Raw genomic sequence first — 25,564 nt, 5'->3', positions numbered from 1 at the left:
TGTGCGATTATTTCTATAAGCAATTTAAGTTTCCAATTGCCGTTTGATTGTTCAGTGAAAATCATTTCGAATTTCGTGTTGTTTTTTTCCCCCAGCCCACTCACCCTCCCTTCCCACCACCCACACCCTCCCTTTCTCCAGCAACCACTACTCCCTCCTCTGCATCTGCATCTGCATCTCCATTACCACCCCAGCCCACCCTGGTCCGTGTCCGGGCTGTCCCATTCTGGTGCTCTCCTGGTCCTTTTCTGCCTCTGATCCTGAGTGGCGGGCGCGAAAAAATTGCTTGCGATTTTTATCATTTTAAATGGAGGAACAACAACGAACAAGAATGGAGAATGAAGGATGAAGGATGGGAGCAGAGAGCAGAGGGACAAAAAGTGTGTTTAAAAAATGGGCTGGAGGCTGCTGGCTGGTGGGTGGTGGGGGTAGGGTGAGGCTGGGGGGCGGCGCAGTCAAGTGGCGAGCATTTAATGCCCGTTTTGTGGTTGTTGTGATCTCAAATGCGGATTTGCATTATAATTTATTGCATTCCTTGCATACGCTTTGTACCCTGTACCCCGTACCCTGGACCCCTCCGTTTCCTTCTTCGCACTTTTAGCTTTGGCTAATTTCGATGGCAGCCAGCCGATAAGCGGAACATTTTTCTTTAAATGAGTTTCTCCCCCCTCCCACTCCCCTTGGCGTAAGATTTTCTCACCATTTTCCCCTTTTTGTTGCCAACAGAAAAAAAGGCGTTGAAAATCCTTTGATAAATCTTTGACGCCAGCAAACATTTATAAATTATTAATTTTGTTGTGTGTTCCCCCCGCCAGCACCTTCTGCTGCTGCTCCTCAGGTGGGTGGTGCTGGGGTGGGTGCTGTGGATTAGTGGGGGTTTATTCATACATATGTGGCTTAGTTTCTTCTCTCGACCAACTGCTGCTGCTGCTCCTGCTGCTGCTGCTGAATGGGGAGCCAACAACAAAGAACACACGAAAAGGCAGCGGCTTAAATTGTCTCGTATTTTTATTAGCCCAAAAGCCGTGGCACTCCTCCCGCCACTGCCACTGCCATTGCTCCTGCTCCTGCTCCTGCTGGTATCTGCAACTCGAAAGGGTGCTGGCTGCAGGTGCTGGGTGCTGGGTGCTGGCTGCTGGCTGCTGGATTCCTGGGTGCTGAAACACGTAGCTTATTAGCAGCTTCGGCAAAACTTTCATCAGGCAGAACGTTCCAAGGCCATAAACATGAGTTTTCAATGGGGAAAAGCCAGCAATAAGTGCTCCTGGCCATGGGCAAAACGGTGTCTGAGCTGGGGGAAAGTGAAGCAGCAGACTATACTGCAGATACACAGCTATAGAAGGTTCCACCGATAGAGCATTGAGTATCTGCTGCATACGGATGCAGAAAGAGTTTGCACAGTTCCCACAGTACATTCGGATATTTTATCCGAGTAGATCCAATGCCTTATCCTTCTCCACTCTACTGTCGAGGCTTCTGCCATCACGGATCCATCGCCTCATAGGCAGCTGCAATCGACTGCAATAATAATTATACACCGCCTAGTGGCCGGGTATCGGTAAGGGAAGTCTCTGCTGAGCGAAGTCTCTGCCTGGTGGTCTCTGCTCCACAAAATCCTCAATTATCCTGCAGCCTGAAGTGTCTGAACTGCCAGACAGCAATGTCTGTCAGTCTGTAACCTGTCTTTTCATTGGCAAATTAATGGTAATTAAATTTGGGCACTTGATTTTATTCACGGCATTCACGTGCAGATTTAATGCTCGATCGAATATCATTTCTGTTTTCCTTCGATTGCCAAGTGATTATGAATATTCTTGTGCAGAAATATACACCCCCCCCCCCCGACACATCTAACTCTGCGTGCCAACGGCTGGCAGTGTCCAACAGAGAGGGAAATGCCCCTCGAAGAGGGAAGCATAATCGAGTCTGTAATTATTAAAATTGGCGTGGAATCCAATACTTCGATGGCTGCCACCTGTAGGCAGTCTCCCCCCGCTCCAGCTGCAGCTCCAGTGGGGGGAGCTCCTGGGTGGCTCTTTGGTGGTTCCACTCCACTGGCAATCTGCGGTTGATTTGGTTTACGAGCTGGCAACGGGAAATTGTTTAATTATTTAGTAACCTGATGCTTAAAAGCTTAACAAGCAGCCAGGACAGACCAGCCAGCCAGCCAGCCAGCCAGCCAGCCAGCCAGCCATCTATGCTAATGAGGATGGCGAAAGGGAATAATGGGAGCAATGGCAATGGCAATGGCAATAATGAAAGTTGGAGTAGAAAATGTATCAGAGGAGGAGGAGGAGCAGTGGATGAAGTGTAGCCTAGCGACCAGAGACTGCCACAGAGAGGGAGAGACAGAGGGAGAGAGATGGAGGCGGTAATGTAACTTGCGGCCAGAAATGTTTTGCTGACCACAGCCATCCCCCCACCCCCCACACCCCCCCTGCCTTCCTAACGTTCAGGGAAAGTGTCAATAAATGCGGCAGTGAAGGAGGCTCCGCCCCGGCCGAGAGCCACAGCCAGCTGTGTCCTTAGCCCGGCCAAACAATAAAATATTCAAAGTTTATAATGTAAATTAACCCAAAAGTTGTCCTGTCTGAGGTCCTCGCTGTGAGGCCGTCGCTGGCTGCCGTTGGCCTCCATGAATACACAATACACATGTCCCTGGCCGGGCCCAACGATTGGCCGGGCGGCAACGGTGAGTGCAAGGGTTAGGGGTCTCTGGGAATCCCCTAGATTCGGCTCTCCGCTCTGCTCTTGGCTGGCATAAATTCTCATATATTCCCCACAGCCTACAGCCCACAGCCTACAGCCCACAGCCCAGCCTACAGCCCACAGCCTGTGGGCTTGGGCTAATCAAATTTTATTGGCCAACTTGTCGAGACGAGAGCTCTGAGCAGACAGTCCACAGTCCAGGATGCTCGCGACATCCCATCCCATCCCATCCCATCCTCTTGCAGCACCAGAGAGGAGTAGAAGCTTTAAGATTGAACGCAGTGATCGCAGGTGGTCAGTGGTAGCTCTCTCGAGTCTCTCCCGCGTCTCTCTCTCTCTCCCTGCTAGCACTCCATCCACTACTTAACTAGCCGCTTATTCACCAAAGCCCAGCAGCCCCAAGCCCCAAGCTCCAAGCTCCAGGCCTGGAATGATGAATGCCCGACAAACTGGGGGCAAAAAGAGAAGGATGTGGATGTGGATGTGGAAGTGGTCACATGCCAAAGCGTGCTCAAATGTTTTTGGGACATTCCCCCTCCCTACCAGTCTCCTCCTGCCCCCAGCACACACACACACACACACACACCACAGAATGTCATCTTTCATTAGATTAACGATTGTTCCAGGGAGACAGTGAGCAGAGAGCAGAGAGGGAGACAAAGAGAGACTGAGACTGAGACTGGTGGAACAGCTTCCCCGAAATCAAATCTTGAACAATCTGTTCTGCCAAATGCCTCAACACACACACATTGAGTGTGTGGGGGGGGGACATACCCGAACATGGTACGGGGGGGGAGCGACTCTGGCATATGGCGACACTCAGCCGGCTCTCGGACAAAAGACAAAAAAGTGTCAAATGCGTGAGGACCCGGTCGGAGGAGAGCTGCCTGCTGCCTGCTGCCTGCTGGCTGCTGGTTAGGGGGGTGGTCGGGGCTATGTCTATGGGCTATAGGCGCGCTTGGTCTCGGTCTCAGTCTCGGTGGAGGAGCAGCAGCAGGAGCCGCAGCACAGGACCAGGACCAGGACCAGGACCAGGACCATACCGGACAGGGCCATATCACAGGAGGAGGGGATGGACAGCCCGACGAGCGACGAGCGACCTGTCAACTTGATCCTGACAAAGTATTTGCGGCTTGCCAGTCATTTTTTGTGCGGCGCCCACAGATTGCGGGCTCTGACAGAGGAACGGCAGAGGGGGAGTGGTGAGGGGGGGGGACTGTGTGTGTGTGTGGTTTACAGATGCGGTGGGGGAGGGGGAGGAGAGTGCTGGCCATTGGGTGAGTGGGGTGTGGGGTGTGTGGTGTGGGGGGTGGGGGGTGGGGGAAAGTTGAAGAGTCAGCAGATATAAAAGCAAATGAGGCCTGAGCCTAATTCAAATTAATATGTTTACATGGGCTGGGGCTGGGGCTGGGGCTGGTGGAGGGGGCTGGCTCGACTCGACTCGACTCGACTCTTATGCCGGGGAAACACTCCAGCAACCATCAGCTGTTGTCTTTGTGCTCTCCCCCAGAGCAGGGACTCAATGCCAGAAAATAGTGCAAATAAAATTGCAGAGCCCCAAACAAATACGAGGCGAAAATAGGCCACAAAACCAAAGGGATCGCCTGCTTTGTTGGAGGAGTCTGCACAGGGGATCAAGCCTACGGTGTGCCCATCTACACCCGGCAAAAGATCTGCAGTACCATCGCATGGAGAGGGGGAGGCAGCACAGCCTCTGCACGGCTTTGGATTCGCCGAACCAACAGAAATTATGCAGACAGATGTGGGTGCCGAGGATGCCTTGGATGCGATGCCAACACGAGGAAGAAACTGCCCCAGAAGCGCGGGCAGCACTGGCCACTGCTTCAGCTGAAGTCTTACAAAACTGCATCCATCCAGCCATCTTCTGGCCCATGTGGGAGTGAATCCAAAATGAGCTCTCATCTGCACGCCAGGCCAAGTCTCTGGGCCACTACACTCTTGGGCCTCTTGGGCACAGACAACACTGGCGATGAAGGTCCAAGACTGAAGCCATCAGTCCCTGAAGCACAAGTCACAGATCGCGAAATGCATTCATGCAAGCCCACGAAAAGAAGACTCCATTAACCGTTTGGCTTGACATTGGCGTTTAATTGCCACTTAACATAGAAATTAATGATACAAAAAATAAACACAAAGGAAAACAACAACAAATTAGAATATGTGTAACTTAATTGTAGGGGGGAGGGTGGGGGGCCACCTCTGTGGGGTGTTGTTCGTGGGGCCACTGGTAGGAGGTAGGAGGAGGCGGAGGAGCAGCAGCAGCAGCAGCAGCAGCAGCAGAGGAGTGCCAAGGACTAGTTCCGGCTGGTGGCTGGTGGCTTGTGGCTTGTGGCTTGCGGCTTGTGGCTCTCCCATGGTACGAGTATATACATATATACGTACATATGTATGCATGCACATGGGTGGCACATAAGCGGGATTATGGTGTAAGTTTTGATATGTCGATTACAACTAGCGAGTGGTTCTGGCACACTGAACCAACTGTTGTTCTGGGATCTCTCACTTCCTCCGGCACAGTTCCTCCGTTCCGTTTCACTCTGTTCCATGGCGTACCGTGCCGTTCCCTTCCGTTCCATTCCGCCGTTTCGTGTTACTCCTGCGCCGCATGACGCTTTGCCTGGGGCATGGCCACCTCCAGGGAGCGATCCACATAGGCGAAGTTATCCACCACGCTGGCGGCCAGAGCGCCACCCATCACGAGCAGAGCTCCACTAATGGCAATCTTTGACCACATGCTGAGTCTGTGTGTGTCTGTGTGTGTCTGTGTGTGTGTGAAACGAACAAGTTGAGCAGCGAGAGAGCGAGACGAGACCGAACCTGGGGCCGAGATATTTGCAATATGCGCGGGACGCACGCCCTGCATGGGGCTTTATATAGAAATTGGCAGCGGCAACGGCAACGGGAAATGACTCCAGACGCAGCTCCCGCACCCGCACCCGCACCCGTACCCGTTCGCTTTCCCCCAGAAGCTTTCGCTGTGAGTTCGTTCGCTATGTGCCGCTGGTCACGTCGGCCGACCTTCCTTCGCAGCAGAAGCCACAAAAAGCTTTACCCCCAAAGAACCGACGACCAGTGGCAGTTCGAGTGCCAGTGCCAGTCCCAGTGCCAGTCCCAGTCCCAGTCCCAGTCCAGCACCAGCCCAGTGGTTCTAGCTAAATCCGAACGAGCACACACTCCACATACACACACACACACATACATATGCACATATATAAATACATATGTATGTATATGCACGATAGTAATGCACTTCCTTCACTGCCTCTGCCTCGCCTTCATTATCGATCGTTAGATAAGAATTTTTCGCACTTTGATGGCAAAGAGAGCTTTCGCGTGTTTGCCTGATGTTTACACACATACATATCTACATATGTATGTGTGTGTTTTATTTGTTTATCTGTGTTTGTGTTATTTTTATATAGGCGAATATTCGCAATGTTTCTGTTTGTTCGGTGGTTTTTGTTTATCTCGATCTCTTAATCTGAACACAGGCCCGCCCCACAGGCCCCACAGGCCCCACGGAGTGCGTCACTCTGCCAACAGTTGTGCCACTTCTTCTAGCACTACCCACTTTGGTTTCCCTTTCATTCATGGATATACAAAGATATATGTATTTAGATATTTAGCACAGACCGCACCGCAGGTGGGCGTGGGCCTGCGATCTACAGAGCCCTGCATGTAGACACAAAAAATAATAATAAAAAAATAAAATGTTATCGCTGACTTGCCAAAAATAAACAAAATAAAAAAATAAACCAAACAATGCTAAGTATAATTAACAAAGCAAAACAAAACGAAACGAAACGAAAACTCGTTTGCCGGGCGGGCAGGTGACAGTTGGAGGTGGACAGGGGACAGGGCAGGGGAGGCGTTTTCTAGCTAAAGATTTACAATCCAACGGACGCTCTAATCGCCTAGACATTCCCTTCCTCAATAAACTGTGGAGCCGAGCCGAGCCGAGCTGAGCTGAGCGGAGCGGAGCTGAGTGCAGGCGTCATTAAAGGGGAAATACTCGTCCCGCATGCAGCCCACAAATGGGCGAAAAAGTAATGGCTGGAATGGGATGGGATGGGATGGCATGGCATGGGATGGTGTCATCGTGGTGTCATAACAAAAGGTAAAATATATACAGCAAATACAACTCACTGTCACACTCACACTCACACTCACACTCATGTGTATGAATACTGTTTGTCTATCAAATGAATCATGATATCTGTGGCAGATTAGTGTAAACGAAACGAAACCCCCCCCCCACTCCCCGACTGTTGCATGATTTATTCGGTTGCTGCTTAGGTGATCTGTCAGCTCTTCAACTCTCTGCCAACCCAAGCAGGGGCCAACTCAAACCCAATCCATTCCATTCCATCCCAAAGAGTGCACTTTCATCTCTTTTGAGCACTGCGCATTCATAATGATTCCCCGTGACGGAAAGAAGCACACCAAACCCAGCACATCATCATCATCATCATCATTATCATTATCATTATTATCCAAATTATTATCATCATTATGATTGGGCATGTCTTGTGCATTTGTTGTTTGCTATTTTCACGCAAAACACAACAACTAATAAACTATGCACGAGTATAAATATATTGCTGAGAGCTGAGAGCTGAGAGGGAGCAGCAGCAGCAGCAGCAGCAGCAGCAGAGATACCAACAAATTGCCAGAGGATGGAACGAAACTCTTCCGCTGCCCCTCCCCCTACTGCTCCTCCCCATCCTGCTGCTGGTGCTATTTACGCGCAAAATTAATCGAAGCTCATAAAGCAGCGTAAACAAAGGCACCCACCAAAACAACCCAAGGAGGGAGTGAGTGGGAGGCAGATCGAAGGCAAAGGCAGTGGCATGGAGGGAGGTACGTACACGACATCGTCGCATGCAGATAAACAGACATTAATAATAGAAATATTTGGCCATACAACGGCAGTGGCAGTGGCAGTGGCAGTGGCAACGGTAGTGGCAGTGGCAACGGCAGTGGCACCCACAATCCAAACCCAACTTGCAGGCACAACCCCCCGTCGAAGAACCCATCCAACAGACAAACAGATTGCCATCATTTGTATTCCAGCAGCTGCACTCCAGCAGGGCGAACTACCTACGGAGGATCTCTATGCTATGCTATGGATTGCACATGGCGGATGGGGATGGCGTATGTGGGTATAGGGGTATGGGGTATGGGGAATGGGGTTGCAGGTGCATTCTCGTATGTGCTGTGCTGTGCCGTGCTCTGTGTGTATTGTATTCCGAATCTGTTGAATATGCCATACCCCCAACCAAACCCCGTTCGCACTTGGTCGCAGGCGTTGCCAAGGACAAGGACACGGACAATGACAAGGATAACAACAACAACAACAACAACAACAACAACAAATACAAAGCCCAAGCGGACGGCGTTCCCGATAATCTTAGCGCAGGCAAAGGCAAAGGCGTGAAAGGTTCCCTTGCAGGGCATGTCAGTGGAGCTAATCATATCAATTTCTGTTTCTGTTTCTGCTTCTGCTTCTGTTTCCAGTTCCATTCTTCAATTTAAGCTGAGACGCGTAGCAATTGGGATGAATTAATCTGTTGCCTTCATTCCAACTGCACGACAAAGGAAGCTGCCTCGAAAATAGAACAGCACAGGGATATCCATCCCAATCCCAGTCAATCTCTGGTTCTATCAGAATTTGTGGTGTTATTTTTGTAGAGTTTTTGGCGGCAAAGGTGCCGCCCATCAAGCTGGACCCACACTAACCCTCCAAGGAGGCAATGTCTTGGGTTACTCCGGACTTACACTTCCGAAACGCACTGTGGGGCTGGGGCTGGGGCTGGGGCTGTGTGTCTTTGGTTTTGTTCTGCTGGCAGCACCTTGATGGGTGAGGTGATGGGTGATGGGTGGGTGATGGGTGGGTGACAAGTCCTGTTGGCAGCAGCGAACTCAATCGAGTTCCGTTTGTGCCAATTTTGGTCTAACCCAAGACATTCGCTCTGCATGTGGCAAACAGTGGCACCCCCCCCCCCCAGCCCCCAGGCACCAATCTCAGCTCATCCCCCAAGGGGCGGGAGTAGTCGTAGTCGGAGTCGTATTTGCCTTCAGAGCTTCGTTTGTTCGCTTGCATTTCCTTCCGGCTTCTAGCCCTGGCCCTCCTCCTACGCCGATGGCTATGGGGGGGCAGGGTAGGGGAATTTGGTGTGGAAAAACCTCAAGTAAACAGGCAGCAGGCTAAACCATAGCCTAACCAAACCCAACAACATGGCATACAGCTCCGCTCACCCACCACCCCCTACCAACCCCACCCCACCAACAGCCACTCATCCAACACCATTTTCTTTTCCGCAAATTGAATTCTCGCGCGCGCATTTTCATTTGCCACACTCGCTTTTCCCCATGTGTGTGTTTGTTTGTTAATTTTCGCACAGGAAAACTGCATCAACTGACTGGAAGTGTGGTGGAGTGGGCAGTGGGGAGTGTGGGGCAGCTGCTGCTGCTGCTGCTGCTGCTGCACCGCACTTTTGCCCACTTTTCAAGCTGGCCGCAACAGGAGAGATTCCGTGTGGCAACTTCCACGTGTGCCACGTGCTGTGTGGTGCAGTCAGTCCCCGAAGCAGTACGAACCATACCCCGAAAGCAGATCGATAGACAATCAACTAATGATTGCGTGCTGAAAGTTTGCCAGCACTCTGCTCTGCTCTACTCTGCTCTGCTCTGCTCTGCTCTGCTCTGTCCTGGTTATGGTTGATAATATTTTATTTACAACCCTTTGCAGCCCTGCCGCAACCTGCCGCAACCTGTCGCCCTGCCGCAACCTGCAACCTGCAACCGGCAACCGATTTCTCTTAAATTCTCAATTTCGTTTCGTTTGCCCCAGATTCAGTTGATTGAGGTGTGGTGAGGCAGCAGAGCTCTTGGCTCTGGGTCGAGACATGACCAAGTTATGGCACTCGACTTGAGTCCACTTTCCAGACGAGAGGCAAAGGCAAAAGGCAAAGCCCCTGGGGATGGATCAACCCAGCCAGATCAATAAACTCTCCTCATCCGTAAGCTAAGTCCCTGAATCCCTGACATTGGGTGCGGTCAGTGCTGCTGCTGGGGCCATCTCCAATGCCATTTGCAATGATAATCGCATTTCTTATCCGCTTGCCGCTGCCCACTTGCCGCTGCCCACCAGGCCATGCCACTGTGCTGCACAGTGATTGCGGCTGCAGTAGGCTGCAGTGTTGCGTTTTAATTTATGAGCAAATTTTGCGTATCTAATGCACTCCGCCGCCGCCACTGACCGGCACTTTGTGTGCTTTGTGTGTGTGCACAATTAAATTTTCAATGTAATTTCACGCACAAATGCCTCCAATTGCTGGCCGGATGGGTACGGATGATGATGTTGCATGCCTCCACCCCCCACCGCAACCCAACTAATCCTATCCCTCTCTCTCTGTCTGCTCTGCTCTGCTCTGGTGCATGCTGCGCGCTGCCACTACCTCTGAGTGTATCACATGAAGCGACATAATCATCATAATCGCGTTGACACTACAAGCGAACGCCTGCCTGCCTGCCTGCCTGCCTGTGCAGGGAGCTCCAGAGATAGGCCCATACATACCACAAAGAGACAGAGACACACACAGCCAGAGACACAGACAGAGAGGGTTAAGGGAAAGACAGAGAGAGAGAGAGAGACAAGTGTGTGCGTGTGTGTTGCTTTTGCTTTTATTTCGGTGTAGGAGTACCACTCCCAGCACCGCGATTAGCGATTGCTTATCAATTAACACAGTTCGCCAGCTATCAAAGTGAACAGTCGGTCGGTCCGTCGGTCCGTCGGTCCGTCTGCCCGTCTGTCCCATCGATAAGGCTGTGTGCCAGCCAAGAGTTGATCGAACCGCAACTTAAAGCTGATTAAGGGGTCGTTCGACACAAAAAGTAAGCACAAAACGCGTAGGAGAGTGTAATCCATATGGGCTGCCACCTACGCCCCATCAATGGCTCAATGATTGGGGAATATTTGATATAGATATGGCAATAAATTGATGCCCATTGATACGAGTTGCTAATCATTATCAGCCAGTGGCTGAAGGTCAAAGGTATTTGTACGTATAATTAGATACATGTTTTCCTCATGTTTTATTCCTAAAGAGGGCAATGAACTGTCAAAGGTGATATGTATATTTATAGATAATCGTATTTATTTTAGGGTTAGTACCGCCTACTCCTCAGATTTATTAATTCGATTATTTAGTTGTTGTTCGAAAATAATTAACTTGCAGTGACTGGAATAGTCGGTAGTCTGCTTTCAACTATTTTCCTTTGTTTCACAAACAACTTCTCAACACTGACATTAGCAGGAATTCCTTTGCGAATGTTTATTCCACATGCAAACAATGCAAATCCATAAATATATGACGAACACAGCTGTTTATCCAACACTTATCTCTTTTTATGGTATTTTAAAGCTGTTATTGGAACGCTTTACAACACTTTTTTAGTATAAGGCGAACCGCAAAATACAGAAAATCCCAAAGGGGAATATTAAAGAAATATTAAAGCCACAATTATTATTATTAAAATTAATTATTTTCCTTTTCTTCTTATTCCAGGACATTTTCCAACACTGAACTTATCGGGAGGCTCGAGAATGAGCACAGATTATTCGTACAATAATCATATTGATTGGAACGGAAACAAAGGACTAGGCAAGGCTGTTGTAAAAGTACTCGCAAGCCCCACCCCCCTCCAAAAACGCAACCACTCGAGCAGCACCACCCCCGCACCCGTACGCCGACCCCGCCCGCCAACCATTGTGTGTGCTATGAAGTGTGCGCGTTGTAATGTGCGTTAATAAATTTGATTTTAGATTCTCTCGAACCATCAACTTTAAAGTGTCGCTCTTCAGCCGAGCCGCCACCGCCGCCACCACTCGGCCGGCTCTCGTTTTTATCAGTTTAATGGGCGGGTCGTAATGCAATTTGTGCGACACCCCACCCCACCCCACTCCACCCAACCGCCGCCGACAGCAGCCTGACGCCTGTACCCTGCCTCCTGGGCCGTGCTACCCAAACCAAAAACCCCCTTCCCGGGCAAAGATATGCCTGGGCCGGGCCGTGCCGGGCCGGGCTGCTGTGTAAAGCAATTTTGATAAATTTATGGGGAATACGCTTTCATGATAAGCTAATTAAATTCAATCGCTGTAACCAACTTTGCCAAAAACCGAACCGAAATGCTACTCCAACTCCCCAGCTCCCACCTCCAACCGCCAACCTCCTCTTCCTGGTCCTGGCCACCTCTCAGTGCTGCCGCTCCTCCACCTCCTCCTCCTCCTACTCCCACTCCTCCTGTGTGCCTACTGCCGGCTGGATGTCGGCTTGGTTTGGTTAAAGCTCAACGATTGTTTCCATATCGTTGGGCAAACTAAAGTGAAAAAATTAGCGACAAGCGAGTGGCTTTGGTAATGGCAGAAAAATGAAGAGAAACCCAAGCAGAGAGTGGGCTGGCTGGGCGGGTGAAGCAGGAAAATAATATGGTAATGGAGGTAAAGATGTAAAACTATTCCCCCAAGTCCCCGAACCATTTGTTCTCTGATTAAACACAAGACAAAGAAAAAGTCAATAATGGAAAAACTAGTTCAAACAAATACCAAAGGAAGAAGTTCCAGCAATAAAAACAGTCGGTCATTCATTCGTAGATTTACACTCATTTTTTCTATAGAAGAGCATAATTTATTCAGGGAGCTGTCTGTTTAAGGGATAATTTACTGCATATGCAAACGAATAGTGACGCATTAGGCAGGCATACTCGTACATACATACACTTGAGAAGGAGTTGGCCAGCTGGCCAATTGAAGGAGTAGCAGCGGTTAACTGCCGCAGCAACAGCAGAACAATGTTAATGGCAGGGAGCAATAACAGCAGAACGACGCGTCGTTAACGGCAGATTAACAGCAGTAACAGCAGAACGAGACTAACAGAAGAACAAGACTAACAGCAGATTAACAGCAGTAAAAGCAGAATGAGACTAACAGCAGATCAACAGGAGATCAGATTAGCAGCAGCAGCAGAGAAGGAGAACATCTGTGAGAAATTTTGGAGGGGAGAGGAGACCATCGTTACGTCTACATGTGAAAAAGTACGATGAGTGGGTGATCCATCCCTTAGGACTATTGAGTTGGCTTGTGGTAAGTGAGTTGATTGCAGGTGCCTCCCAGAGCGGGCTACATGAGTTAATATCCCCAAGAAGCAGCAAAGGGGTTTGTTTTGCTACGCAGCCAAATAATCCGTAGATCATAGTCAGTGGTACAGCAGTGGAGTAAATCCATATCACTTATTGTTCGTCATTTATACTGCCCACTGCTTAACTTTGTCATCTGCACGGCAGCAGCCTATGCAGCCGTTCTGCTTCGCCTCTTCATCTCGCGCCTCTCTTTCTTTCCTTTGCCTTGCCATCGCTCTCTCGCTCGTATTAGGGCACGGCAATTCTGCCCGCCTGCCTTTGAAGTCAGTCTGGACCTAGCACTTCTCGCATATCGTAGACCTGATCTTCAATCCGACACAGTCGACCCCGTCTTGAATCGATCAATCGACCCATCGTGAACTCTCTATCAAATCTATCACTTTTCGCTATTTTTGGATACTACATATATAATGAACTACAATGAACTATAATAAACCGTGAATATGTTAACTGCACAATCAAAAGCAATTGCCGCCTTCAGCGTGTGGTTGAGGTGGATGCCATTCAGCTTTGAGTTTATGTTCAGCAGCGAATTTCCGATTACCCACAGGTTGCAGATCCGTTCGAGGGTGACCCGCTTGATGCATTGCGTAAGAATGCCGTACTCCAGTTCGGCTTTCCCTTTCAGATCGTCACAGCATTTGCCAGCATTTGGGACTACCACAATAACCAAATCGTATTGATTTGATTTAAACTGGGGATTTAAAGTGGGGATCCAAGCTCTTGATGCATATCTGCCTTGGGAGCCAGCGACAAATTGACACTGCGACTTTGGATAAGGATCGGGAGAATTAAAGGTAATCAGTAGATTTAGATCTTCCCGCAACTTCAATTTATAATTACTTACCAATTGCTCCAAGTCCCGCATCTTATTTGGCCTATTTGGGGACCTTCTGCTTCGACTCAAAGAAATGAGAGCATTCGATGCGCCACGAACCGTTCCTCCCCACTGAAATCGCCTTATCTCGAAACTGAATCATTGGGGCACTGAGGGTGCGCCTCTGCACCGCACTGAAATCTGTTTGCAGGCGAAGGCCAAAGCGGGAGACGGTCGGGTCGGATCAGAGTTGTGGTTGAAGCAATGAAGCAACTCCATGATCTTGGACTTGCGTGCGTTTGTGGATGAGGATGAGGATGTGGCAGCAATCTTAATCATCGCCGCTGACTGCAGCGTGGCGTCGTTGCGCTGCAATGGAAGTAATCAATAGGGGTAAGAGGTAACTGCAGCGTGGGGCAACTCACATTCACCGACTGCTTTCCCTCAGCGGCACACATTCCAATGGGCAGATAAATGGTTTTCTGTGGCGGCCCAACGTGCAAGCAATGCAGCTTCGGATACTTTAAAATACGGCCACGCGACTTGGAATACTCTGCAACGGTCATCCTCCCTTTATCCGCCACGAATGTTTGTTTGCTGGCCGGCAGCTTGTAGCGCATTGACTTCGTATACCCTCGTGAAACTTTCAAGTGATACTGGCGGCACATAGGCTATGGAAATGCCTTTAATGTGTGCATCTATCTCGGATCGCCTGCTCTCGATATTTGTTTGGGTGCTGGCCCATCTGATAGCGCTCGAAGTACTCGATTATGGGCATCGAGAGTTGGAAGCACTTGTGGGTGATGTCCACATTTACAAATGGTCGATCGCCCAGCACAAACGCCTCAAAACAGACCCAACAAAATCTCCTCGCGATTGCCCAGAAATTGGCCCGGCTCGGATTTCTGAAAGAAACGGCGACCCGAACGTGTTGCCTTGTGGCATGGTGCGACTAGCCCAAACTCCAGACACTGCAGCACTCGCATGGGCTTCTCGTAGATCCTATCCCTCATATAGGTACGAAGGGAGTTTAGGTCGATCTCCGGATCCGCTGTCATCATAATCTCCACCAAGTAATCAGCTCACGGCCATAGCTATCGAATACACTGACCTGCTCGCCCTGGGATCGGCAGTTGAGCTTCCCCGCAGAGTAGCACGAGGCACGTCCATCGAAGGCCGCCACAGCATTGCCCAAATACTGTGCTCGATGTTTCCCAAAGGCTTCCCGGTGGAACTGCTTGGGCAGTTCCTGTGTGAATTTGACATCATAATGGTATGCAACCGCCGGCATCCTATCCACATTCACTTGCTGACTGCAATAGTTGACTGCAATCTCACCCATCTTGCCCAGAGTTCCGCGCTTAAGGGGCTTGACAGCTGGGTTGGGGCGGGGGCACGGTCACCGGACGAAGGAGATCTCCTGGTCCCAGTTCTGGCTGCAGTTCGACGCATTGCAAAGCCTCGGCTATGACCGCGAGATCGGGAAATTGTTTCTTCTACTTGTAATTTTGTACTTTCGGCATATTGTCGGACGTTTGCTTATTTACAAAATGTATCAAAGATTTATAAGAAATATATTGAAATATTTTTTATTTGAATTGAATCAAGCTTCGTGTCCAGCTGACAACAGCTGAACAATATTAACAGAAGCCTTAACAGAAGCACGAGCAGATAACAGCAGAACAACAGCAGAGAAACGGCTAAGCAGATAACAGCAAAACAATATTAACATAAGCAATAACAGCAGCCACTGCAGAATGAGAGCAGCACCAGAGAAGAAGAGGAACAGCAGACAGGACAGGACAGTCGTAAAAGGAGAATCGTAGCAGCCGTCCACCCATAATATCAACAGCATCCGCAGAAACCAGCCGAAATCGAGCTGATGGTTGATTTATTATTTTGATCTGCCAAGCTAAGAATTTTCCAAGCTCCAAGCTCTACTCTAGGAAATAGTCTATAATCGTTTCCATTGCCAGGAGTTGTTAAATATAATGCACATATGTGGTAGAAAACTGCAAATAGTGGGGTAACTTAATTTCTTCTGTGGTTCACAGCATGGAGGAACAACAAAAACAGAGATTTCCGCTGAAGGCTAAACACTGCCAATTAGTTCCAACTAATTTAACCCGATCCAAATTTTCGGTTGAAATGAAAAACATATTCGCTGTCGCGCTGAGCAGCGCAGCGAATGGGTTGCATGTACATGGGGGGCGTGGTCGGAGGGGGTATGGGGCATATTCGTTGACGATTTGGATAAGCATTGTGTAAATTTTGTGGGAAACATGCGCCATTAACATAATTATAATTAGGCCTGACAAGCGAATTAAATTCAATTTTCATTATTTTTAATGAAGAATGCAGGAAAAAGCACACAAATACCAACCACTGCAGTGGAGAGCAGCAGCAGATAGCCTCCCCGCCGGCAGAGAGGGCAGAAAGGGGCTGGTACTATGGCTGGAAAGGGGTGGTTGAGGGGGTGTCATGAAAAAACACAACCGCATCAACATATTTATTGCATTTGGTCGGGAATCGGGATTGTGTCTTGTTGCATATGTTTGGGCTTTCATGCGAGAGGCTGATTTGCATATTAAATTCCAAACATAAGGATAACGATGATAAATCGATCCTAATGTCAACGGGGAGGCAACTGAGACTGGGACTGGGACTGGGACTGGCACTGGGAGTGGTGGAACTGAAACAAATGCCAGAGATTACCAATGCAAGTAAAAGTTTTCGAAATATTATTCACAATTAATTTTCAGAAATGGTCAAACTACACAAACATCGAAGAGTGTTTGTGTTGTGATGGGGAACAGTTCTTCTCCTTGGTTTTGGTGTAGCGCTGTGTCGAGCGTTACGGCTTTGGATCCTCTTTCGTGTGGAGCAGCAACTGCTTGATCTCTTCGTTCTCGGCGACCTGCATGTAGGTCTCGCCATTGGGCGTCAGCACGGTCCGATTGGCGCCCATCTTGAGCAGGCACTCCACGCAGCTGGTGTGCCCCTCCCAGATGGCGGCCAGCAGCGGTGTGATGCCGTATTTGTCCTTCAGGTCCACATCGGCCCCCATGCGAACGAAGAACTGCAACAGCTTCAGGTGGCCAAAGTCGGCGGCATAGTGAATGGGATAACGCATGCCCAATCGGGCATTCACGTCGTAGTAGTTGTTCACGAATAGAGACTCCACCTCATCGTGGGCCCCGTTCTTGATGCTCCACACGATATCTTCAATCTTGCGTTTCTCAGACATTTCTCGCTGTCGATTTGTCTCGTTACATCACGTGAAAGCACTCGTTGGCTCTCGTTAGCTCTACTCGCTCGTTCGTGATAGACTCGCTCTGCTGCGCTCCACCTGTGTGTTCAGTGACCAATCATCAGTTGTGTTGTTGAATACTGGAACTTTAACTGGGATTCTGTTATTTCTGTTATTATTTTGAACTTAATTTTGCAGCCTACTCCACAGTGACTTTTCCTCTATTTATTTGAGCAGTTTCCAGTTTCCATGGAACTGTCACAGGTCTCAGCTAACAAAACTCAATGTTGTGGCAGTTTTAGTTTTATATTTTTCGTCATCACACGCACAGCTTCTGGCAAATCATAAAATTCGAATAACATTAAAAAACATCACTCCGATTTCTGGTTTGTGCAACGAGTGAAAACAAAATTTACACCTACATTTTGGAGGTGGCGGCTTAGTCTGTCTGTGTAAAATATTCCCCTGGTATTCAGTCTATCCATTATACTGAGGCATTCCTTTATTTTCTTTTGCCCCAGAAGAGTTTCCGTACACCTTAAAGATGTCCATGTCGTCGCGGTACACAACAATTGAGCGAGCTTCGTTCCGGTATCGCCTTAAGTTGGAATTCGAGGATATTAAGCTGCAACGCATAATGGCCGAAAGGACGTACGTACATGTGCACATGGGAACCTCTCTTTTATTTCGTCATTTATTTGCAGCAAGGAGAAGCTGAGGCAAGAGCTACTCAACGAGGAGACACTGCGTTGGTATCATTTCAAGAATAAAATTGAAAATCAGCGGGAAATCGCACGCATGCGGTATGGAAATATTCCAGAGGACATGGTCCGCTATCTGAAGCCGAAGGACGAGTACGAGCGTCAGCTGGAGAACGCCAAGGAGGAGTATGTATCGATAGCCATCGAATACGCTTCCAATTGGAATTGCACCATAATACGAGTATTCCTCCTCCCACCATTCAGGGCCGAGTTGGAGTTGGAGGAGCAACGTCTATACATGGCAGCGACCACCATGCCACTGCCAGATGTAGATAAATATTTGGGGGCAATGGAGGAAATTCCAACAACATCTCAAAATAGCGACACGGAAAGAGAAGAAACCCCCCGATACGGTCTATTTGTGCCCGGGCACCAGAACTCCAGTAAACATTCAGACAAGTCTAAGAAGTAATCAAAGTCCTTTCCAGCGCCCACTCATCTCCTATCTCCTGGCTTAAAGCTCTGCCTCATACCAAAACAAAGAGAAAAACATATACTGCAATGAAACCTCAAATCAAAATACATCATATGTTACAAATACTAGTTAATACAATTTTAAATTGACAAAAAAAATAAACCACTTTGGGGCTTAATTGCTGCTACAAAATATTTGATGTTGATCAACTTTCGTGGAGTTCTGAAATGGAGTTCTGTGGCGAGATTTGAAGAAGGACCAGTCCCAGTCCCTGGTTAATATCTGGATTAAAGTGCTGCCTCCATCCATTGCAAATAAATCAAATACAATAACAAAAAAACATTAATCTGTGCTGCGTGTATTCTATTCTCTTCTATAGGCGGATGGATCACTCGGAACATACGTTTTTGCCGCTATTCCATTTATCGATGGTAACCCACAAATATTTGACAGTTGTCAGGTGCGTCTGCTGCTGCTGTTATTTTTATTTTTATTTTATTTTTTGTGTTGTGTTAACCCTTCGTTAACCCCATACGCATGTCGGGCCAGCTGGTTCTGTCCTATTCATACATACATATACATATATATATATATACATACATACACACACACATATGTACACACGTACGTATCCTGCCCACCGCATGGCCTTCTCCCTCGTCCTCGTACTCGTCCTTCGATCCAGCGTTCCAGCGTTCCAGCGTGCCAGCGTCCCAGGCTGCGTCCTACGCGCCAGACGCAATTTGTATGCAAATTTCCATGAGAATCTCAACACATGCAAAAACAACAACCACACAAAGGATACACAGAAGCAGCGCAGCAGCAGCAGTAGCAAAAAATTGACTGAGCGTGAATGCAATGGCGGCAGGGGGCATATAGAGAGAGAGACAGGGAGAGAGTGTGAGTGGGTGTGGGGGTAGAGATTGGGCAACCAATTGGTTACAAATACATAATAAGTAATGGCCAAAAGTGAGGGGAGGAGAGACCCAAAACCCACATCCCACACCCCACACCCCACACCCCACACCTCAAAAGTGAAAACGTAAAGCGTTGTGCAACACTTGAAAATCGGTGACCGCCTTCGCTGAAGCTGAACAAATTGAGAAGCGCCTGCTACTCGTAAAGGACACTCATTCACATTTGCATATACTCGCACGTGTGATAGTGGAACTGGTATCAGGCAGTGAAATACTCCTGCCAAAAGCCCTTCTTACGTATATTACGCGCATCTAGTGGTGAGGAGGCAGCGAATGTTCTGTTGCATCCCTAAGACCTGTTGCTGCATATCATCCATCATTTTTTCCTTGCTTCGGTTGGTTCTTTCGGTTCATTAACTGCACAAGAAATGCAATACCCTAGCCAGATGTCTGTTGCTGCTGCTGTTGTTACTGGTAGGCCTAGCAGCCAGTCTCTCCTGCTGATGCTGCTGCTCTCTCAGCAGTTCCTGGTGTCCATTATTGCTCCTGGAGCTAGTGTCTTTATTGCCAGATGGTGGGACCAAAGCCTCTGTAAAATGTCAGACGTGAATGGGCGGGATTTCCCTTCCTTTGGGAGGGACTGTTGGGCGAACAATTAGCACCGATTTCTTGTCCGTTTGCCTATGGGAAATTTGTAAAGCGAATCCGCGCTCTCGTGGAAAATTCCTACCGTAGGCGAATTAAATGCGAACGATATTTGTATTGGGCTTTCTAGCCACACAATCCCAAAAAACCAAACACACACACACACACACACAAGGCACAGCACATCACAATAAAAGTAATGTAAAGGAGCGGAAATAAAAATAAAAATAAAATTAACTTCAATTGTTCTGCTCTTCTCACACTAGAGATACGAGTAGTGTGCTATTTGGATGGGATGGGATGGCTGTTTGGTGGTTGGGGGGTTTGGGTCTGGTCTGAGGTCTGAGGGCTCTGTGTGGGATACGTGCCACACCGCTCCCGCTCGCACTCCCACTGCCAGCCGAGAGGGGGCAGCATACCAAAGCCACTTTCTATGCAAATTTTTATGTGTTAAATGCATTTTGTTGGATTTAACATTCTCGCTGATTTTTTGGTTTACATTTTTGCATATAAATGAAGGCAAACTTTGCTTTGGTTTTTGGGCACACAACGAATAAAAGAGGCGTGGCCCCACACAGAGTGGCGGAGAGAGAGAGAGAGAGGGAGAGCGAGAGGGGAGAGACACACAGACACACAAATTAGAGGATTAAGTAGCATGAATGCTGTACTGTACTGTGCTCTCCTTCCTTTGGATTTGGCAGAGCTCCTTCTACTTTGGTGCCTGGGATCCATTGTCTCAGAAGTAGCAGCAGCAGTGGCAGCAGCAGTGGCAGCAGTGGCAGTGGCAGCGGCGAGACAATTACGCTAATTCGCCTGAAATTGTTTTGCATTTTGCCTCGCTCGCTGCCAGTACCAGCACTCCTATTGCCTGCTGCTCACTCTCTCTCTCTGTCTTTCTTTCTGTCTTTCTGGCAATGACAATGACTGCAACAGCATGTGTGTGAGAGTGTGTGTGAGTGTGTGTGTGTGTGTGTGTGAGAAGAGCAGAATCTTTTCATCGCTTGTTTAAACAGTTAAATTTGATTGCGCTGTAAATAAGAGACAGAGAGAGAGAGAGAGAGAGAGCGAGAGAGCACCAGCCGCAGCCACTGACAGCCACTGCCTGAGGGAAATGTCAGCTGAAACCCGTTATTAGACTCACACCAAAACGAAACGAAACGAAAAGAAACGAATCTTAAACCAAAGTTTACATAATAGTGAGACAATTTCCCATAGCACACCAGCAGCAGCAGCAGCAGCAGCAGCGGCAGCAGCAGCATCCCATTCCATCCCAACAAATGTCCAGCAGTAAATCTCGACTTTCTGCCCAGTCTAATTAAAAGATAAGAAATTGGAGCAAGGCTGAATGAGGAATGAACCAGAGAGAATGCAGATGGAGATGAAAATGTACATGTACATACATAGATGTAGATGTAGATGTAGGTGTACGAGTACGAGTACGAGTACGAGTGGATGTAGATGAACATAAAGATGGAGGATGAAGGAATAACAATGGATTGATAAGTAATGGGGTCCCTAAGGATTCCTTTAGGCTTTTATTTGCTATTCAAGTGCCCCCAAAAACTTTCAAATTCATCAATATTACCTACATATATTATTATGTAAAATCAAAAGTAATTTCAGCAACAAAAAGCTCTGATCTTTGAAGTCAAAATAAAAGCAATTTTCGAAGCTTAATGATTTTTAACTAAACCTGAAAAAATATATTAAATTGATTTAATGTATGGGCTTTGCGCCTTTTTTTAGCTTTTAGTTTCCATATAGCCTTCCAATTTTGAATTAAAGCTACTCAAAATTCAGCTTAAATGTGTGAAGGGGAAGGGAAGGAAATTCAGCTTGTGAGTCTCGTGGGTCAATTTGTATTATTTTACACGGAGTTGCACATATGCACATATTAGGTTCCGTTCCTTGGCTTGTCTACTTAATTAGCTATGATATCGATTAATTTTAGCTTTACAAATTAGCTTAATTCATTCCCATAAAGTCTGCTCCGTTCTATAGTTTATCTGCCAACCATTTAACTTAATTTTATTTTATTTATTTCATTCCTAATGAAATTCCCACGCTACACCTGTCCTGTCTGCTTCAGAAATGTACCATGAAATTTCACAACAACAAAACAAATCCATGAAAAATAGAAAGAAAACGAGAAGGAACGTGTGAGTCGCTTCTGGGGACGCGACTCTCATACCCGTACTCAGTCAGTATATACATTTTTGAGCTCATGATTTTTAAGAATTTAGAAAAAAAAAATTTTACATTTTACATTTTTTTGCTACATATGATATCTAGATCTACATATACAATGTATATTCTACACTAACATGTAGATTGTACATGTACCATTTATATTCTACATCTCCTCCGCTAGGGGTTGCCGCGCACTGAACGCGGCAGAATGTGCGAGCGAGAAGGAAAGAGATGCGTTGTCGTGGGTGGGAGGGGGAGGGGAAGCAACTGAAAATTAATTTCTTCATTCTGGCTATAATTATGATCTGATCTAGTTCATATTTGGCAATCTGGTAGATATGGGCATCTCTACGATACTGCGTTTAGTTTTATCGTATCTTTAAATTGTGCCTGCCACAGATTTTCGTCCTTTGTGAGGGCGGAAGGGGGCGGGGGAATCTGAATACACTTGAGCAGGTGATATCACATAAGTCTGGAAACCAAATTTGGTTTCGCTAGCCTTATAGCTCTGAGATCCAGGCGCTCATCGACGACGGACAGACGGACGGACGGACGGACGGACGACGGACGGACGGACGGACAGACAGACATGGCTATAACGACTCGGCTATTGATGCTGATCAGAATATATATACTTTATGGGTCGGAAAATTTTCCTCTCTGCGTTACACACATCCACTTTTACCACAAATCTAATATACCCCTTAACTCTTTTTTGAGTACGGGTATAAAAACCCACCTTAAAAATAACAGAAAGATTTCCCTCGCCACCCACCTGACCCAGTCGTTTTTAAGTATAAATGAGGGACAAAAAAATGCAAAAAACAATTCAGTAGAGTTTTCCCCTAAAAATTCTCCTCCTCGACCGTTCCAGGGTTGGGCTGTGGGGTGGGGGGCATTTCCCACTCGACTTTCTCATAAATAAACATCACAATTATCATAGGTAAACAAGCAAATAAATACAGAGGCGGAAAGAGCACACGGAAAATGAAAAGCAACAATTCAATTTCCGTGGCTTTTCATGGTCTCCTGTTTACATGGGACCCCATGCCAATAACCATAACCATACCATGACATAGCCATAGCCATAGCCATAGCCATAGCCATAGCCTTCACCATCCATTTCGAGGCACTTTCCACTTCCACTTTCCACTTCAACTCGAGCTGCTGCCATTCACCATCGAAACCATCCATTCATCGAGCCAGCGAACGAGCGAACGAGCGAACGAGCGAGCGAATATTCATTGAGAAGTTTCGTGTCGACAACTTTAAGTTTGAATGCTTGCTGCTCGTTCACTTGCAGTTTATTGCTTAAAATTCATAATGATAATAATAATAGGAGTAGTAATAGTGCGTTCTGCACTAATTGCAACGGCAACAACGACAGCGAGAACGAGAACGAGAAGAGCAAGAGCAGCAAGAGCTAGAGCAAGAGCTGGAGCAAGAGCATCCCAAACACTTGAGTTGTTCACTTGTGCACTCGGCAATTGTTGGGCGAATGGCAGATTGGCCGAATGGCAGAATGACAGAAGGATGCAGCAAGAAAGGACCTGGCATAGTAGCAGGATAAGGGCAGCAGCAGCAGGAGGAGGAGTCGGAGCAGAGCAGAACAGAACGGGGCAGGAACAGGGCGTCACTTAAGTCAAAGTGAGAGAAACTTTTCAGCGCCATTCGAATGGGCAACCAGATAGGAAATACCCAGAGAAACGTGAGCAGAAGGACGGTACGGTACGGTACGGTAGGGCGAGGTAGGGCGAGGATATGCTATGCCCATTCATTCATTCATTCATTCGTTCATTCAACCATTTTGCCGCTTGCATTGAGGCAAAATTGTTCTACAAAGATACGAGTAACGAGAATAGAGTCAACTAGATAGGACGTGGCAAGGATATCGCAGAAGCAGAAGCAGGAGAAGAAGTAGAAGGAGAAGCACACACACAAACACACAGCCAAAACACTCGCATACCCATTCACATCTCGAGTGCACTTCATTGCTGTCGCATCTACCCAATCCTCTGTGCTCTGTGCTCTGAGCTCCATCCTCCATCCTGTACCCGTCGCTGCCAACAAGCTCCAAGGATGTGCAGCCAGAGACTCGCCACCACCCCACAGACAGGACAGACAGGATCCATTCCAGCCAGTGCCTGGCTGAACGCTGTGCGCCGAGTGCTGCGGGCGCTGCTTAACTTTAACTTGAACTCTAAAATAACAACCTTCCGTTGTTTTTGGCTTGTTCAGTTTTCGTATAATTTCCTTGCAGGTATTTTCATGGCCCTACCTCCCCCCTCCGCGCCACATACAAAAGCTGTGACAGCTGAGGAGGGCAGCAAGGAAAATGGAGGGGGAGCAGGACAGGACATTGACAACGGTTGACGAGCAACAGCCTAGAAGGCACATTCACATTCTCCCAATCCAAGCCAACGCAACGCAACGGAAAGACTGCTTGGACTGCTTTGACAGCTTGGACTGCTTGGCCTGCTTTGATTGCTTGGATGGCTTCGACTGCTTGCACTGCCAGATGAGTGAGTGAATGAGCACATCTGGCTGAGAATCGTCAGGAAGTGGATCAATAAATGATCAGAGGGAAGGAAATGAGCAAAGAATGCTTGGGCAAATGGCTGAGTGTCCACTGAGTAGAGTCCAAGTAGTAGTTTGAGCCGTAAATGAATCACCAAGTGGATGCACATTTTAGATGCCAGAAGATGCCAATCATTGAATGTTGAATATTTTGAAGGATCTTCTCTGCTCTCCTCTCCTCTCCTCCATGGAATATAGTCCCCTGATTATACGAGCATGTACAATGTAATTTACACAACACCCGCCGCCCATTGTAGGGGCGTTTAATGAATGCATTCAGTGATTTATCCAATGGCAGGGCACTGCCTCTGCCTCTGCCTGCCATCGCAAATGCAGCAACATCCGTTTGAATGCCTCATCAGCGACTGAATGATTGTCTGAATGAATGAATGAATGAATGAACGAATGAATGAATGATTTGCCATGCACATGCACATCCATGGCTAATCAGATCTGGTTAGGCCAGATGGCTAGGGGTAGCCGCCACTCCCACTGATTCGATCAATCAGAGCACTCAATTACTCATTCCCAGGACTCATTACACTTGATGAGTGTTTGGCATTCAGTCGCTTGCCGGCTGCTTGTATCGTTGGCGGGGGCGTCGGCGTCAGCGGCGGCGGCGGCAGCGGGTGCTTTGTGCTTATCTTTCTGCTGCTCTTCCCCTGCCTCTGCCACAGCCCCTGGCCAACTGTTACTTGCCAGTTAGGCCCCCTGACCTCTGCCACTGCCACTGCCCCTCTGTCCGCCTCCTTTCAATGAAAACGAACGAGGCAAGGAACTGCAAATGCTACTACGGTCTCTCGCTCTCTCTCGCTCTCTCTTGCTGTACCTCTGTTTGCCCTGCAGCAACTTTTCAGCTGCCATCACCTCCTGCCTGTCTGCCTGTCTGCCTGCCTGCCTTCCATCCTGCCATCCTGCCACCTGTGCCACGCTTTGGGGCATTATCATCATCAGACGACGGTGTGCGCTGTAAGTGCTGGGAATGCTTCTGCTTCTTCTGCTTCTTCTGCTGCTGCTGCTTCTACTCGTATCTTCTGATGCTGCTGCTGCTGCTGGTGCTGC

General features: G+C 48.0%; 3 protein-coding genes and 1 pseudogene across 6 annotated transcripts; 1 reads left to right on the top strand and 3 right to left on the bottom strand.

Moving 5' to 3' along the window:
* Nucleotides 1-4,797: 4,797 nt before the first annotated feature.
* Nucleotides 4,798-5,582, bottom strand: LOC111068690. The gene has a single exon (XM_022358360.2). It carries the CDS (start codon nucleotides 5,462-5,464, stop codon nucleotides 5,321-5,323), a length of 144 nt encoding a protein of 47 aa, XP_022214052.1. The 5' UTR covers nucleotides 5,465-5,582; the 3' UTR covers nucleotides 4,798-5,320.
* A 7,729-nt stretch (nucleotides 5,583-13,311) lies between these two features.
* Nucleotides 13,312-15,270, bottom strand: LOC111068670 (annotated as a pseudogene).
* Nucleotides 15,271-16,471: 1,201 nt separating this feature from the next.
* LOC111068692 (myotrophin) lies at nucleotides 16,472-17,235 on the bottom strand. The gene has a single exon (XM_022358366.2). It carries the CDS (start codon nucleotides 16,992-16,994, stop codon nucleotides 16,602-16,604), a length of 393 nt encoding a protein of 130 aa, XP_022214058.1. The 5' UTR covers nucleotides 16,995-17,235; the 3' UTR covers nucleotides 16,472-16,601.
* Nucleotides 17,236-17,279: 44 nt separating this feature from the next.
* LOC111068691 lies at nucleotides 17,280-18,519 on the top strand. 4 transcript variants are annotated; one of them, XM_022358365.2, is made up of 4 exons: nucleotides 17,280-17,383; nucleotides 17,522-17,648; nucleotides 17,702-17,884; nucleotides 17,963-18,519. In XM_022358365.2, exons 2-4 carry the CDS (start codon nucleotides 17,542-17,544, stop codon nucleotides 18,168-18,170), a joined length of 498 nt encoding a protein of 165 aa, XP_022214057.2. In that variant the 5' UTR covers nucleotides 17,280-17,383; nucleotides 17,522-17,541; the 3' UTR covers nucleotides 18,171-18,519. The 4 variants fall into 4 exon arrangements, with proteins under 4 accessions (XP_022214057.2, XP_022214055.2, XP_022214054.2 ...); XM_022358363.2 differs by having other exon boundaries at nucleotides 17,282-17,465; nucleotides 17,519-17,648; XM_022358362.2 differs by having other exon boundaries at nucleotides 17,283-17,449.
* The last annotated feature ends 7,045 nt before the right edge of the window (nucleotides 18,520-25,564 follow it).

Source organism: Drosophila obscura, unplaced genomic scaffold (assembly GCF_018151105.1).
Source record: "Drosophila obscura isolate BZ-5 IFL unplaced genomic scaffold, ASM1815110v1 contig_73, whole genome shotgun sequence".
NCBI classification, from domain to species: Eukaryota; Metazoa; Arthropoda; class Insecta; order Diptera; family Drosophilidae; genus Drosophila; species Drosophila obscura.
The sequence above is the reverse complement of the archived record's forward strand: the minus strand, read 5'-3'. Positions and strand labels throughout refer to the sequence as shown.